This window comes from Salmo salar, chromosome ssa17 (genome assembly GCF_905237065.1).
Source record: "Salmo salar chromosome ssa17, Ssal_v3.1, whole genome shotgun sequence".
Taxonomy (NCBI): Eukaryota; Metazoa; Chordata; class Actinopteri; order Salmoniformes; family Salmonidae; genus Salmo; species Salmo salar.
The window spans coordinates 6242272-6259812 of record NC_059458.1 but is presented as its reverse complement, the minus strand read 5'-3'; the positions used below and the strand labels follow the sequence as shown (position 1 = coordinate 6259812).

Genomic DNA, 17541 nt, shown 5'->3' with positions numbered 1-17541 from the left:
ACAACTAAAAGGTTGTTGAGAATTTATTCTGTTTGTAGACTTTGAACATACACGTCAAGTGTATTTTCTTTGCCTTTGGGCAGTTTATTCTGCCAGCAGACCGAAAACTTTAAATTTGCCATAAGGGTCAAATTAATTCAGGTTATGTTTAAGGATAGATAACAAAGGCTGAACATGACTGAATGTTATTGATGTCTCAAAAACAACGTAACTGCTGAAGTAAGGAAGGAAAATAAAAACTACTACTCAGGTGCTCCATAAAAATCTAAGGGAGACAACCGTGCAATGTGGAAAATAAACTCTTTCACTGGTAAAGCCACAAGACTATGCCAAGTACAGAGTATATCATCACAGGACACCTCAAAAACATCTGACCCTCTAGAAATGGCAGAAGCTTGCAAATGAAATAGGCCCCCTCAAAAGACCCACTCTCATATGTCTCTGAGCAGGTTTTTGGGCTAGAGCTAGTTGATGAAGTAACAGAACCAAATTAACTCCTGAAAATCAAGCAGCAGAAAGGCCCAGTGCCAGACAATATTCCACCTAGGCTTCGAAAGGACACTGTCACAGTGATAGTGGGTCCACTGACTCATATCTTAAATCTGTCAATCTCAAAAGGGGAGATCCCATGTCAATGGAAAACAGCCAATATAGCACCAATCTACAAGTCAGGGGATAGATTGGATGTGGCCAACTACCGTACAGTGTCAATTCTATGTGCTCTCGCCAAAGTGTTGGAAAGCTGGTTCACACACACAGGTAGCTAACTATTTATCACTCAACAGCCTATTTATAGTCTATCAAAGTGGTTTTAGGAAAATACACAGCACATCTACAGCAGTGCAAAAGGTTGTCGAGGACATCAAGTTAGCGTCTAGACACAAAATGAGAGAACACCCCACTCTGAGCATTTTACTTATCCTAGCAGAGCTGGTTAGGCTGTTTTCATGTTTTCCAGCGCTTTGGTGACTGTAACTGTGCTGCAGGCAATAATTTAATTACACTTTTTTTGCTGACGTTTACTGACACCGGCCATATTCAACGGGTGTTGAGCGTTCGTAAATTCATCAGTTATTCTGCGCTCTGGCACACTCAGACTAGAGTCTTTTGTTAAGACATGTAGCTAGCTAGCTAAACAATTAACCATTATCCCAACTCATGACGTTACCACCCTGCATGAATCTTCAGGTAGCTAACCAACCAGGTTCAATGTTATCTAGCTAACAATAGGCTATAACTAGTGGCTCTGAAATAGAAATTATAAGATCATACACATAACATGTGGTGGAATATTCTAATCAAGTGAGAGAGACTCATTTCTTCAAACAATCTTTATTCAATATCGTTTAATTATTGCAATAATGAAACTAGTCAACTCAACTGTCTTGACTGTTGAGCTGAGTATCCTACCCTTTACATACCATGCTGTTCCTTACATAGCTGATACCAAGAGTGCTTAGTTCACCCCTCCCATATAGATTGGGGGCACCATAAGCCACTTTGGGTTCATCCTGTGGTCATCTGCCTCTGGTGTTGTTTCCCAGATGCCAGGATGAGTAGGAACACTGATGTCTTTGTTCTGTTCCTTCAGGCTCTCTCTACCTGGTGCAGTCTTTGAACGTAGTTTCAAAGAATGGCTCAAGCACATTCAGACAGCTAACGTTAGCTAGCTAACAGTACACTAACTTGAAATGAACGCATATATATATATATATATTTTTTAAAGTTTACATTCAAACGGCTCTCCTATGAAGTAGTGACCCGCGACATACGCCTAGTTTCCTGAAACAGGTCACCTATACAGTATATGCAGATGACACAGTCCTGTTCTACTCAGTTAATACCACCAGAGAGTGTGAGGAGTCAGTCTCAAAAGACATCAAGAGGGTAGCAGCTTGGTTTTCTGACAACAAGCTCTCCTTACACCCACAGAAGACCACGGCAATGCTGTTTGGCAACCCACAAAAGCTGAGATACACAGGCAAAAGTATCACAATAACAGACGGACAAAACACTTATGAAGAAGTAAACACCATAAAGTACATGGGGATGTAGTTTGGCCTACACCTAACACTGGACTGAACACGCCAGCCTGGTCACAGGGAAACTACTGTCTGGGCTTGGCACTCTAAAAAGGGCAAGGGACTTCATCTCCAAGGACATTATCCTGACAATTTAGCACCCATGATAAAACTCACCTGGACTACTGTGCCACAGTGTGGCTTTCCACCCTACATCATTACAATAAGACCGGTCTTAACCAGTTACAGCGTATCATCAACAGGGTTGCTCGTATCATGACCGGGCATTCACGGAGGTAACACAGGTTCCTCTTAATTCTTACCGATTGAGATACAGATGAGAGGGGGTGTAACCGAGTTGACAGTGTTATATATACAGACAGTGTTATATTCTCCCATGTCACATTTTTACACACACAGCTCTAAGACCATTCTGACCAAGTTAGTGAAGCGGGAAACACTGCTATGTTGTTATTGCTTGTGCGGCTCAAGTGCCCAACCCTGGTTGAGAAGGACTATTGGCTCAGACCTCGCATCTACCGTCTCTTAAGCCACCAGCCAAGGCACGCACGGTTAGAATTTATAAACCCAATTAAATCCATGTTTAGTGTTGTCTGACCCACTGGTCTACCTCTCTGTGCATTTAGGCCTCAAACTTTCTTGTGAAGGGCACTCTTTAGGGCAACAAACTTTTTCCTATAGCCTAGAATAGGCTACAGGTGTTGATTAAAAGTTAAAGGTATTCTGCAACCTGAAATGTCTTATAAAAATAATAGGCCTATATCAATTGCTTAGGCTTTTGGGCTAATCCAACCATCAAATCCAACATGTTCTCAAAATAAATGCACACTGTCACACTAAACGTAACTGTAGGCCGATAACCAACCTAATCTTTCTGCCATATCTCAAGGCCTCAATGGAAACAAAATGTAGGCCTACGCTGCTGGCTGAAATGGGTTAGGGTGCATGTGAGGAATCTTCTTTCATGGCATACACCTGCTAATTGGAAGAGTTCATTTATCCTGCAGGTGTAAACAGGTCCGTGCAGTCTGACTGGTGACAGATGGTCGTTTTCTTTTCAGCCACGATAGGGGAGTCACCCAGAGGTCCAGTGAATCTAAATTAGAAACATCACGTGAAGCTTGAGGCCTTTTGCCGGAGTCTTGGCCCGCAACATGGCACTTGTCGGAGAAAGGGGCGGGCATTGATCCCACCGTTATCCACACATGGATTTTATAAAGTGCATCCATTGGTGCACTACACCATCAGTCAGCCTCAGCATTAGTACTATAAAACTGCAGCATCTGAGGTTTGCAGACAGATTGAATCAGGACTTTTCAAAGGATATGGAACTCTTATAACAACATACTCTGCATTAAAAGGTAATTATTTATAGTTTCAGTTAAGAATGTCTCTAGTCTTAACTTTTTCTTGTCTGTAGACTGCTATTTGTGTTGGGTTCAAACATTACTCTGCTGGTGTTTTTTGTTGTTGTAACTGTGGAATTTTATTGCCTATATTTTTTCACTAAGTAGTACATGGTACTGAGAAGTGGTTATAGGGCTATTCAACATGCGGGTGTTTAGGTCAACTTGTCATATATAGGCTTATTTATGAAAACAATTGCAAAGGCACTTTATTAAGCGCAGGGATGATGCATAAGGATGATAATGATGTAAAGTACTAGTGCCTCATTCAGCCTACTATGCCTCATAACATGATTCATTGCCTGCATGGCTATTTGGCAGGTATTAATAGTTTAATCTGTCTAAGCTCAGATCATTCAGTTACATAATCATACATGGGCGTTAGGATTTCACAGAGCCACACACATTTACCGCAGGTGTCTTTGTATCAGCAGTTTTGAACTGTGGAAGTAACTCTCCTTCTCTGCCCCACCAGAGGACAGCACCATGCCAGTGTCACAGCAGTATGTTTTCAAATGGACTGAGGGATGTCGCGCCACTCAGAACATGGAAACAGTAAATGGTGTGCACAAAACCATGAGTAAGGACGGCGACAATGACGACGAGGATGGATTCAACAGAATGGAAGAGAGTAACAACGATGAGGAGCAGGGGGAAGGAGGAGGGTCGGGGCAAGAAGAGAGCCTTGACGATAGCCCAAAGAGGATTGGGACCAAGATAAAGAAAATTACAAAAGCCCGACAGCGGTTTAAGGTCCGGCGCATGAAGGCCAACGCGCGAGAGAGAAACCGTATGCACGGGCTCAATGATGCGCTTGAGAGTTTGCGTAAAGTTGTACCTTGCTACTCGAATACTCAGAAACTCTCCAAAATAGAAACATTGAGGTTGGCAAAAAATTACATATGGGCTCTCTCTGAGATCTTGCAATCGGATGAAAGTCCAGATTTGATGTTGTTCGTGCAGGCTCTATGCCAAGGACTGTCCCAGCCCACCACCAATCTAGTGGCAGGATGTTTGCAGCTCAACCCCAGGACGTTTTTACCGGAGCAGGTCCAGGACATCCCGTCTCAGGTGCACCAAACATCGACTGCGTCCTTCTCTTTGCACCCCTCCTACCCTTACCCTAGCCCGCCATATGGTACAATGGACAGCTCCCATATCCACCACTCCAAGCCCCACACTGTCGACAATGCGCTTGAGCCGTTCTTTGAAACTACATTCACAGACTGTACCAGCACCAGTCCCCGGTTCGAAGGACCCCTAAGTCCACCATTGAGCGTGAATGGGAACTTTTCCTACAAGCACGAGTCAACAGCAGAGTTCGACAACAACTATGCCCTTTTGATACAATATGCATCTCAAGGTCTGGCGGGAGTACAATGTCTTCATCCTTTTTATGCAAGCTCATCAAAGCGCTTTGATATTCCCATGGACAACATTATGTCGTTTGAGACTCATCACGAGAGCATGCTGAACGCTTAGCTCAATGCCATATTCCAGAAAACATGAAACACCTGAAGTGTCTAACATTTTATTTGATTACACATGGACAGTGTGTAAATGATGTATGCATTTAATGTATTCGTTACTAACGTTAGTATGACATACAATTATACTGTTTCTCTGCGAACTTCTTGATAGAAAGATCAAATAAGTCTGTTGCCCAACCCAATCATATACCAAGACCAATAGTTTGCATTCATCAAATAATTGTTACAACAAACAATAATGGAACACCGCTAGCGGAACACCTGCTCCAATATCCAATGATAGGCTTGGCGCGAATTACAAATTCCTCAAAAATACAAAAACTTCAATTTTTCAAACATATGACTATTTCACAGCATTTTAAAGATAAGACTCTCCTTTATCTAACCACACTGTCCGATTTCAAAAAGGCTTTACAGCGAAAGCAAAACATTAGATTATGTCAGCAGAGTACCAAGCCAGAAATAATCAGACACCCATTTTTCAAGCTAGCATATAATGTCACAAAAACCCAGAAGACAGCTAAATGCAGCACTAACCTTTGATGATCTTCATCAGATGACACACCTAGGACATTATGTTATACAATACATGCATGTTTTGTTCAATCAAGTTCATATTTATATCAAAAAACAGCTTTTTACATTAGCATGTGACGTTCAGAAATAGCATATCCCCAGCAAACTTCCGGGGAATTTGCTAACAATTTACGAAATTACTCACGATAAACGTTCACAAAAAGCATAACAATTATTTTAAGAATTATAGATACATTACTCCTCTATGCACTCGATTTGTCCGATTTTAAAATAGCTTTTCGGATGAAGCACATTTTGCAATATTCTAAGTACATAGCCCAGGCATCACGGGCTAGCTATTTAGACACCCGGCAAGTTTAGCACTCACCAATATCAGATTTACTATTATAAAAGTTTGATTACCTTTTGTTGTCTTCGTCAGAATGCACTCCCAGGACTGCTACTTCAATAACAAATGTTGGTTTGGTCAAAAATAATCCATCGTTATATCCGAATAGCGGCGTTTTGTTCGTGTGTCCCAGACACTATCCGAATGGTAAAGAAGGGTCGCGCGCATGGCGCAATTCGTGACAAAAAAAATCTAAATATTCCATTACCGTACTTCGAAGCATGTCAACCGCTGTTTAAAATCCATTTTTATGCCATTTTTTTCGTAAAAAAGCGATAATATTCCGACCGGGAATGTCCATTTAGCTAAACAGAGGAAAGTAAACACAGCTTTCGGTCGACGCGGGCACGAGCCTGAGTCTCACAGTACTGTAACCAGCCACTACCCAAACGCGCTACTTTGTTTCAGCCAGAGCCTGCAAAGCCACGGTTCTGCTTTTTGCCGCCTTCTGAGAACCTATGGCAGCCGTAGGAAGTGTCACGGGACAGCTAAGATCCTCACTCTTCAATAAACAGAGACAAGAAGAACGACACCTTGTCAGACAGGCCACTTCCTGCATGAAATGTTCTCAGGTTTTTGCCTGCCATATGAGTTCTGTTATACTCACAGACACCATTCAAACAGTTTTAGAAACTTTAGGGTGTTTTCTATCCAAAGCCAATAATTATATGCATATTCTAGTTACTGGGCAGGAGTAGTAACCAGATTAAATCGGGTACGTTTTTTATCCAGCCGTGAAAATACTGCCCCCTACCCATAACAGGCTAGCTAAGTATTAAGGACCAACAGATTTAGGTGTCATGGGATTAAATGAGGAGAAGACTCTTGACTGGAAAGCAACTTCAAAACGATTAACTTCAAAAGTAAGTCGTTGTGTGAAAAGAGGGCAATACCATCATGTGAATGAGATCCTGCCTATATTGCAGCAACCCCCACACCCATTAGACAGACTGCTGTAACTATTATCCACTGAGATAGTTACCCTTTCGAATAATACGCATAATATCTGAATGTTTAAGCAATATTGTATAATGTTATCTTATATTGAATACTATGATAATGTGGAAAGAAAGAGGGACCGAACAAGGAATGCCAGAGTGGCTGGGGCTGCATGATTTCAGTGATACAAACTCTGTCACGAGCCCTACATAAAAATTCAGTATGTCCAAAATATTATGTCAATGTGTTACCAAAAAATATGTCTGCCAATAAAAATGTTTGAGTGAATTTTCCACTCCATGACTTATTACCAGACTAAATAAAGTCTATAACAAAATGAACCCTCAACAGGCTGGTAGAGCATGTTTTGACAGTGGATTTAAAAGTGGATATGAAACAAAACTTAACTTGATTGGTCATCTCTTCGAGCTCTCTTTTCAAATACATGTAAAATAAATACTGCCCATCTGTGTGTGTGTGCATGTTACCAGTTAGTATGTCTCTCAGTGATCTACTTTAGGGTCAGGTCTAGAGATTGGGTTAACCCCTTCTGAGAATGAGCCTATGCTCGGGTGGGGTGCGTTCACGGGTGCTCATTTAACCCCAATTAAGGAGGGTAATCCTGGGGCTTAGAAAAAGTCACTGCATCAGATGGTCAATGTACATAAAGGCACCAAACAGGAGCAGTGTGCCCAGAATCCCAGTTACCTTCTAGGGATTTACTTTCCAATCCAAATTTAGCCCGTGATTTCAGTTAAGATTGTCAGACTAATACAGATTAGCCTATTTGAGACAAGCATGTTGTCTTCCTTAAGCATTCAGAACAGTGAGGACACCTTTGTTTGTTAACTGACCTACAAACTATGTACATACAAAGTAAAAAAAAGTGTTGGCATGGACCAAGCCGATCTATGCTTTCACAGACTTCAATTCACTGACCTCAGATACTGTAGATGACACATGGTGGATACATTTAAAAAGAATTGTCAACATTTCCATCCACCCTAGTCATAAACTGTTCTCTCTGCTACCGCACGGCAAGCGGTACTGGAGCGCCAAGTCTAGGTTCAAGAGGCTTCTAAACAGCTTCTACCCCCAAGCCATAAGACTACTGAACATCTGATCAAATGGCTACCCAGACTATTTGAATTGCCCCCGCCCCCCATTTTTTACGCTGGTGCTACTCTGTTACCAACCATACATAAGCCACTTTAATAACTCTACCAACATGTATATACAGTTGAAGTCAGAAGTTTACATACACTTAGGTTGGAGTCATTAAAACTCGTTTTTCAACCACTCCACAAATTTATTGTTAACAAACTATAGTTTTGGCAAGGTTAGGACATTTACCTTCTGCATGACACAAGTAATTTTTCCAACAATTCTTTACAGACAGATTATTTAATTTATAATTCAATGTATCACAATTCCAGTGGGTCAGAAGTTACATACACTAAGTTGAATGTGCCTTTAAACAGCTTGGAAAATTCCAGAAAATGATGTCATTGCTTTCGAAGCTTCTGATAGGCTAATTGACATAATTTGAGTCAGTTGGAGGTGAACCTGTGGATGTATTTCAACGCCTGCCTTCAAACTCAATGCCTGACATCATGGGAAAATTTTAAGAAATCAGCCAAGACCTCAGAATAAAAATTGTAGTCCTCCACAAGTCTGGTTCATCCTTGGGAGAAATTTCCAAATGCCTGAATGTACCACGTTCATCTATACAAACAATAGTACGCAAGTATAAACACCATGTGACCACGAAGCCGTCATACCGCTCAGGAAAGAGATGAACGTACTTTGGTGCGAAAAGTGCAAATCAATCCCACAAAAATAGCAAAGGACCTTGTGAAGATGCTGGAGGAAACAGGTACAAATGTATCTATGTCCATAGTAAAACAAGTCCTATTTCAACATAACCTGAAAGGCCGATGAGCAAGGAAGAAGCCACTGCTCTAAAACCGCCATAAAAAAAGCCAGACTATGGCATGCAACTGCTGCACATGGGACAAAGATCGTTCTTTTTGGAGAAATGTCCTCTGGTCGGATTAAACAAAAATAGAACTGTTTGGCCATAATGACTGTTATGTTTGGAGGAAAAAGGGGGATACTTGCAAGCCGAAGAACACCATCCCAACCGTGAAGCACGGGGATGGCAGCATCATGTTGTGGGGGTGCTTTGCTGCAGGAGGGACTGGTGCACTTCACAAAATAGACGGCATCATGAGGAAGGAGAATTATGTGGATATATTGAAGCAACATCAAGACATCAGTCAGGAAGTTAAAGCTTGGTCGCAAATGGGTCTTCCAAATGGACAATGACCCCCAAGCACACTTCAAAGTTGTGGCAAAATGGCTTAAGGACAACATAGTCAAGGTATTGGAGTGGCCATCACAAAGCCCTGACCTCAATCCCATAGAAAATGTGTGTGCAGAACTGAAAAAGTGTGCGATAGCAAGGAGGCCTACAAACCTGACTCAGTTACACCAGCTCTGTCAGGAGGAATGGGCCAAAATTCACCCAACTTATTGTGGGAAGCTTGTGGAAGGCTACCCAAATGCTTGACCCAAGTTCAACAATTTAAAGGCAATGCTACCAAATACTAATTGAGTGTATGTAAAATTCTGACCCGCTGGGAATGTGAGGAAAGAAATAAAAGCTGAAATAAATCATTCTCTCTACTTTTATTCTGACATTTCACATTCATAAAATAAAGTGGTGATCCTAACTGACCTAAGACAGGACATTTTTACTCGGATTAAATGTCAGGAATTGGGAAAAACTTAGATTAAATGTATTTGGATAAAGTCTATGTAAACTTCCGACTGTACACTTATATATGGTTAATATAACAGACACTCATCACAAAATAGTGCCATTAGACTCCTGATAAAAGGGTAAAAGGGGTCCAGGAAATTGTGAACCGCTCCAAAAATGGATCAAGAAATGATTTTGTAAATGCACATTACAGCTCATTTACAAAATACATAGGCGTGCAGTTCAGCCCAGTGTAATACAAATAACAAAATACTCAGAACTAATTTAAATACATATTTCAAATACATGTCACAGAAATACTGCCCATCTCTGTCAACAGTGTCTGGAACATCACTCTGAAATAAGATTTGTAAGATTTGTGCGTTGTGTAAAGTAAGAATATAATGGCGCAGGAGGGGATGGCTGCTGTTCTACGGGCTCCTAACAAACGGTGCTATTTTGTTTGTTTTTTCGCATTGTTTGTAACTCATTTTGTACATAACGTTGCTGCTGCCGTCTCTTATGACCGAAAATAGCTTCTGGACATCAGAACAGCGATTACTCACTTCAAAGATTTTTCTTTAATGAGCCCGACGCGAAGAATATACTGCTTTGTCAAGACAAGGCCCAACTCCCTGTCATCAGCGTGAAGAAAAGACAGAGGAAAAGGGGGAGGAGGGCAGAGTGCCTTGTAAGAATTTGTATACCAGTAGGTAAACCACCACTTCCCTCCGTATTATTGGCCTACTTGCAATCATTGGAAAACAAACTGGACGATCTACGATTAAGACTATCCTACCAACGGGACTGTAACGTCACCGAGACGTGGCTGAACAATGACACGGATAATATAGAGCTGGCTGGCTTCTCCATGCATTGGCAGGACAGAGCAGCTATGTCTGGCAAAATGAGGTGTGTGTCTATTTGTCAATAACTGCCAGTGTGCGATGTCTAATATTAAAGAGGTCTCAAGGTATTGCTCGACTAAGGTAGAATACTGTAGACCACACTATCTACCAAGAGAGTTCTCATCTATATTATCTATTTACCACCACAAACCGATGCTGGCAATTAGACTGCACTCAATGAGCTGTATAAGGCCATAAGCAAACAAGAAAATGCTCATCCAGAAACGGCGCTGCTAGTGGCCGGGGACTTTTACCTCGTTTCTACCAGCATGTCACGTGCTACCTGAGGATTTGTATTTTTTTAAATAAAAATAAATAAACTCTAGACCACCTTTACTCCACACACAAAACTCTCCCTCGCCCTCCATTCGGCAAATCTGACAATAATCTATAGTTGTTAACAAGAAATTTGCGGAGTGGTTGAAAAACGGGTTTTAATGACTCCATCCTAAGTGTATGTAGACTTCTTACTTCAACTGTATATACTAGGTGGTGTTAGAGGTAGGGCTAAAAAAATTTGTCAAAGACTCCAGTCACCCAAGTAATACACTGTTCTCTCTGCTACCGCATGGCAAGGGGTACCAGAGCGCCAAGTCTATGGCCAAAAGGCTCCTTAACAGCTTCTACCCCCAAGCCCTAAGACTGCTGAACAATTAACCAAAGCGCTACCCGGACTATTTACATTGACCGCACCCCCCCCCCCCTTCTCCCTTTGTTTTTACACTGCTGCTACTCGCTGTTTATTATCTATGCATAGTCACTGGCACATTGACTCGGTACTGGTGCTCCCTGTATATAGCCTCATTGTTATGTAATTTTCTTTTACATTTTTTGATAACAAATAAACAAAAGTGAAAGAAATATATTAAATATTTTCTTAACTCTATTTCTTGAACTGCATTGTTGGTTAAGTCCTTGTAAGTAAGCATTTCCCGGTAAGGTCTACCTGTTGTATTCTGTGCATGTGACAAATAACATTTGATTTGAAATAACATCAGACTTTGGAAATACAAACACACTGCTTTGAAAGTTCAGTAAGAAGATATTTAATGATCTACATTCATAATGGATGGCAATGAAAATGTTTCTTAAATGAAATGATGATTATAGTACAGATGACACCTGTAGTATGTGGGTTAATTTTGGGTCAGGTATGGAACTGGTGAGGCGTGTATGGTGTTAACCAGTGCCACCATGTGGCGCCTTGAAGAGTTGAAGAGTCGCCATGAAGAGTCGCCTTGAAGAGTTGCAAATGGTGTCCCCAATTGGTGTCCCCAATATTTCATAGTATTCTACTGTTTCTAGTACTTGTCAAATCAAATCAAATTTTATTGGTCACATACACATGGTTAGCAGATGTTAATGCGAGTGTAGTGAAAAGCTTTTCCTTCTAGTTCAGACCATGCAGTAAAATCTAACAAGTAATCTAACCTAACAATTCCACAACAACTACCTTATACACACAAGTGAAAAGGAATGAATACGAATATGTACATAAAAATTTATGAATGAGTGATGGCCGAACGGCATAGGCAAGATGCAGTAGATGGTGTAGAATACAGTATATACATATGAGATGAGTAATCTAGGGTATGTAAACATTATATAAAGTTCCATTGTTTAAAGTGCCTAGTGATACATTTATTACATACATTTTTCCATTATTAAAGTGAGTTGAGTCAGTATGTTGGCAGCAACCACTCGATGTTAGTGATGGCTGTTTAAAAGTCTGATGGCCTTGAGATAGAAACTGTTTTTCAGTCTCTCGGTCCCCGCTTTGATGCACCTGTACTGACCTCGCCTTCTGAATGATAGCGGGGATAACAGGCAGTGGCTTGGGTGGTTGTTGTCCTTGATGATCTTTTTGACCTTCCTGTGACATCGGGTGGTGTAGGTGTCCTGGAGGGCAGGTAGTTTGCCCCCCGGTGACACGTTGTGCAGACCTCACTACCCTCTGGAGAGCCTTACGGCTGTGGGCGGAGCAGTTGCCATACCAGGCGGTGATACAGCCCGACAGGATGCTCTCGATTGTGCATCTGTAAAAGTTTGTGAGTGTTTTTGGTGACAAGCCGAATTTCTTCAGCCTCCTGAGGTTGAAGAGGCACTGCTGCGCCTTCTTAACCATGCTGTCTGTGTGAGTGGACCATTTCAGTTCGTCCGTGATTGTCATGCCCTGACCAGAGAGAGCCCTTGGTTCTCTATGGTGTTGCGGGTCAGGGCGTGACTAGGGGGTGTTCTAGTCAATATATTTCTATGTTTGGGTTTGAGAATGGTTCCCAATTAGAGGCAGCTGATTGGGGATCATACTTAAGGTGCCCCTGTTCCCACCTGCATTTGTGGGATATCGTTTGTGTATGTGCTTTTTGCACTACGTAACTTCACGTTTCGTTGCTTGTTTATGTTGAGAAGTTTTACTTTTAATAAAGATGTGGAACTCAACACGCTGCGCCTTGGTCCGCTCCTTTAAACGTTCGTGACAGTGATGTGTATGCAGAGGAACTTAAAACTTTTCACCTTCTCCACTACTGTCCCGTCTATGTGGATAGGGGGCTGCTCCCTCTGCTGTTTCCTGAATTCCATGATCATCTCCTTTGTTTTGTTGACATTGAGTGTGCGGTTATTTTCCTGACACCACACTCCGAGGGCCCTCCCCTCCTCCCTGTAGGCCGCCTCGTCGTTGTTGGTAATCAAGCCTACCACTGTAGTGTCGTCTGCAAACTTGATGATTGAGTTGGAGGCGTGCATGGCCACGTAGTCATGGGTGAACAGGGAGTACAGGAGAGGGCTGAGAACGCACCCTTGTGGGGCCCCAGTGTTGAGGATCAGCAGGGTGGAGATGTTGTTACCTACCCTCACCACCTGGGGGCGGCCCGTCAGGAAGTCCAGGACCCAGTTGCACAGGGCGGGGTCGAGACACAGGGTCTCGAGCTTAATGACGAGTGTGGAGGGTACAATGGTGTTAAATATTGAGCTGTAGTCGATGAACAGCATTCTTACATAGGTATTACTCTTGTCCAGATGGGTTAGGGCAGGGTGCAGTGTGATTACGATTGCATCGTTTGTGGATCTATTGGGGCGGTAACCAAATTGGAGTGGGTCTTGGGTGTCAGGTAGTGTGGAGGTGATATGATTCTTGACTAGTCTCTCAAAGCACTTCACAATGGAAGTGTGTGCTACAGGGCGGTAGTCATTTAGCTCAGTTACCTTAGCTTTTTTGGGAACAGGAACAATGGGGGCCCTCTTGAAGCATGTGGGAACAGCAGGCTGGGATAAGGATTGATTGAATATGTCCGAAAACACACCAGCCAGCTGGTCTGCGCATGCTCTGAGGACGCAGCCGGGGATGCTGTCTGGGCCTGCAGCCTTGCGAGGGTTAACACGTTTAAATGTTTTACTCACGTTGACTGCAGTGAAGGAGAGCCCGCAGGTTTTGGTAGCGGGCCGTGTCAGTGGCACTGTATTGTCCTCAAAGCGAGCAAAGAAGTTGTTTAGTGTCACGTCCTGACCAGTAAAGGGGTCATTTGTCATTGTAGTATGGTCAGGGCGTGGCAGGGGGGTGTTGTTTCTGTGTGTTTTGGGGTTTGTTTGTTTCCAGGGGATACGTTCTAGTTCTCTTTTTCTATGTTCATTTTCTATGTGTGGCTGAGTATGATTTCCAATCAGAGGCAGGTGTCTCTACTTTGTCTCCATACTGATGCTTAGCTTGTTTACACTGTTTGTATTTGGTCATGTTTCCAGTCACCTTTCCCTGATTAAAAGCAGTGGTTCGCGCTTTCAGTTATGTGCGAATGCTGCCATCAATCTACGGTTTCTGGTTGGGGAATGTTTTAATAGACGCTTGTCTTATATTATCTCCAATGTATTGTCCATGTAAAATCCTGTCTGATTAGGAAGAATATCTGACAATACTTGTTTAATACTAAGTGCCAAGCATTTAGCTAGGATTTTTGCATCACAACACTAAAGTGTAAGAGGCCTCCAATTTTTTAAATGGACTGGATCTTTATATATACACCACTTGGGTCCTGTTTCAGTAATAATGAGATCAGACCTTCTTGTTGCGTGTCCGATAATCTGCCATTTATATAGGAGTGGTTAAAACATGCTAATAATGGTCCTCTGAGTATTAAAAAAAAGTTGGGTATACTGGCATACCAGGGCTGGTATGCCATCCAGCCCTGGAGTTTTCCCATCCTTAAAGGCTTTAATTGTATCAAGAAGTTCCTCCTCTGTAATTTGGCCTTCACATGAGTCTTTCTGTACAGATGTTAATTTTACATGACATTTGGGAAAAAATCCATACAATTAGCTACGGTTAGTGGAGATGGAGGAGACTGAAATGAAAACATATTCTTAAAGTACTTTACTTCCTCTTTCAAAATATCATTCGGTGAATCATGCGTGACTCCATTTGTAACAAGTTTCAATACATATTTTTTTGGTAGCATTTCTATATTCAGAATTGAAAAATAATTTGGTGTTTTTTTCCCATATTCCATCCAGTTCGCTTTATTTTTTATAATATATTACACTGGATCTTTCTTGAATAAGTTCCTCCATTTATTTTTGTTTTTCCTCTAACTTATTCTGTGCCTCTATGGTACAGTTTTTATAGCTATCTAACTGTACTGTTAGTCCTTAAATTTCCTTTGTTAATATGGACTATTTTGATCTAAATTGCTTTTGTTTTACAGATGAGTACTGAATTAAAGGCACATTTAAAAGTGTCCCATACAATAAGGGGATCTGCTGTACCTATGTTATGTCTGAAAAAAATCAATTATAAATTATTCTGTCCTATTTAAACATTTTATCATGTAGTAAGTAGGCTTTGATTACATTTCCAATATCGTCGCCCACATGGAAATTCTTTAAGAGTAATATACACTGCTCAAAAAATTAAAGGGAACACTTAAACAACACAATGTAACTCCAAGTCAATCACACTTCTGTGAAATCAAACTGTCCACTTAGGAAGCAACACTGATTGACAATAAATTTCACATGCTGTTGTGCAAATGGAATAGACAACAGGTGGAAATTATAGGCAATTAGCAAGACACCCCCAATAAAGGAATGGTTCTGCAGGTGGGGACCACAGACCACTTCTCAGTTCCTATGCTTCCTGGCTGATGTTTTGGTCACTTTTGAATGCTGGCGGTGCTTTCACTCTAGTGGTAGCATGAGACGGAGTCTACAACCCACACAAGTGGCTGAGGTAGTGCAGCTCATCCAGGATGGCACATCAATGCGAGCTATGCCAAGAAGGTTTGCTGTGTCTGTCAGCGTAGTGTCCAGAGCATGGAGGCGCTACCAGGAGACAGGCCAGTACATCAGGAGACGTGGAGGAGGCCGTAGGAGGGCAACAACCCAGCAGCAGGACCGCTACCCTCGGCCTTTGTGCAAGGAGGAGCAGGAGAAGCACTGCCAGAGCCCTGCAAAATGACCTCCAGCAGGCCACAAATGTGGCCGTCTGCTCAAACGGTCAGAAACAGACTCCATGAGGGTGGTATGAGGGCCCGACGTCCACAGGTGGGGGTTGTGCTTACAGCCCAACACCATGCAGGACATTTGGCATTTGCCAGAAAACACCAAGATTGGCAAATTCGCCACTGGCGCCCTGTGCTCTTCACAGATGAAAGCAGGTTCACACTGAGCACATGTGACAGACGTGAAAGAGTCTGGAGACGCCGTGGAGAACGTTCTGCTGCCTGCAACATCCTCCAGCATGACCGGTTTGGCGGTGGGTCAGTCATGGTGTGGGGTGGCATTTCTTTGGTGGGCCGCACAGCCCTCCATGTGCTCGCCTGAGGTAGCCTGACTGCCATTAGGTACCGAGATGAGATCCTCAGACCCCTTGTGAGACCATATGCTGGTGCGGTTGGCCCTGGGTTCCTCCTAATGCAAGACTATGCTAGACCTTATGTGGCAGGAGTGTCTCAGCAGTTCCTGCAAGAGAAAGGCATTGATGCTATGGACTGGCCCGCCCGTTCCCCAGACCTGAATCCAATTGAGCACATCTGGGACATCATGTCTCGCTCCATCCACCAACGCCACATTGCACCACAGACTGTCCAGGTGTTGGCGGATGCTCCACGGCCAATAATTTTGCACGCCCAATTCTTCCGTTTTTTATTTGTTAAAAAAGTTTGAAATATCCAATAAATTTCGTTCCACTTCATGATTGTGTCCCACTTGTTGTTGATTCTTCACAAAAAATTACAGTTTTATATCTTTATGTTTGAAGCCTGAAATGTGGCAAAAGGTCGAAAAGTTCAAGGGGGCCGAATATATTCGCAAGGCACTGTATATATATATATATATATATATATATATATATATCTCACTAGGTCAGGGTATTTAAGCCTCCATATATCCACTAATTCCAATATATCCATGACATTCATGATTTCCTTAAGTGCCTGAGGGTGATAGTTTGTAGTGGGATTTCCTTTATGGTCCATAGAGGTATTTAAGACCGTATTAAAATGTCGCACCATAATAATAGAGTCTAGTGTTGCTTGAAGAGTTGATACATTTTCATATATATTTTCAAAGAAGCTTGGATCATCATTATTTGGACCTTAAAGGTTAATGAGCCATATCTGTTTATTGTCCAATAACATTTAAAATAATCCATCTACCTTCATGATCTGTTTGAACAATTTGCACATTTGGATCAAAATTACTGTTAATTAATACCGTCCCCCCCTATGAATTTCTTTGCACATGGGAGAAATATATTTCGCCACCCAGTCCTTTTTCCACAGAACTTCATCTAAAATTGTTGAATGAGTTTCCTGTAAACAATAGATATTATATTTCTATATCTCTTTTAGCCAGGTAAATACTGATAGTCTTTTCTTATTATTTGCTAAGCCATTACAATTAAAACTGCCTATACTTATTTCACCACTTACCATAATGAGACAACTTTCAATTATATGTTTGTAAACGTACCATTACAAAGTAAAATGATGATTGAGTGTCTATATACAGTGGGGGGGAAAAGTATTTGATCCCCCTGCTGATTTTGTACATTTGCCCACTTACAAAGAAATGATCAG

At 41.9% G+C, this 17541-nt stretch overlaps 1 protein-coding gene across 1 annotated transcript; it reads left to right on the top strand.

Annotated features, from left to right (window-relative positions):
• The first annotated feature begins 3347 nt into the window (after positions 1-3347).
• LOC106575135 (neurogenic differentiation factor 1) lies at positions 3348-5245 on the top strand. Its single transcript, XM_014151369.2, has 2 exons — positions 3348-3403; positions 3924-5245. The coding sequence occupies exon 2, from the start codon at positions 3935-3937 to the stop codon at positions 4928-4930; it is 996 nt and encodes a 331-aa protein (XP_014006844.1). The 5' UTR covers positions 3348-3403; positions 3924-3934; the 3' UTR covers positions 4931-5245.
• The last annotated feature ends 12296 nt before the right edge of the window (positions 5246-17541 follow it).

Bases quoted from the DNA above. Each gene is read 5' to 3' on its own strand.
- LOC106575135 (XM_014151369.2), top strand. From the start codon at position 3,935: ATGCCAGTGTCACAGCAGTATGTTTTCAAATGGACTGAGGGATGTCGC.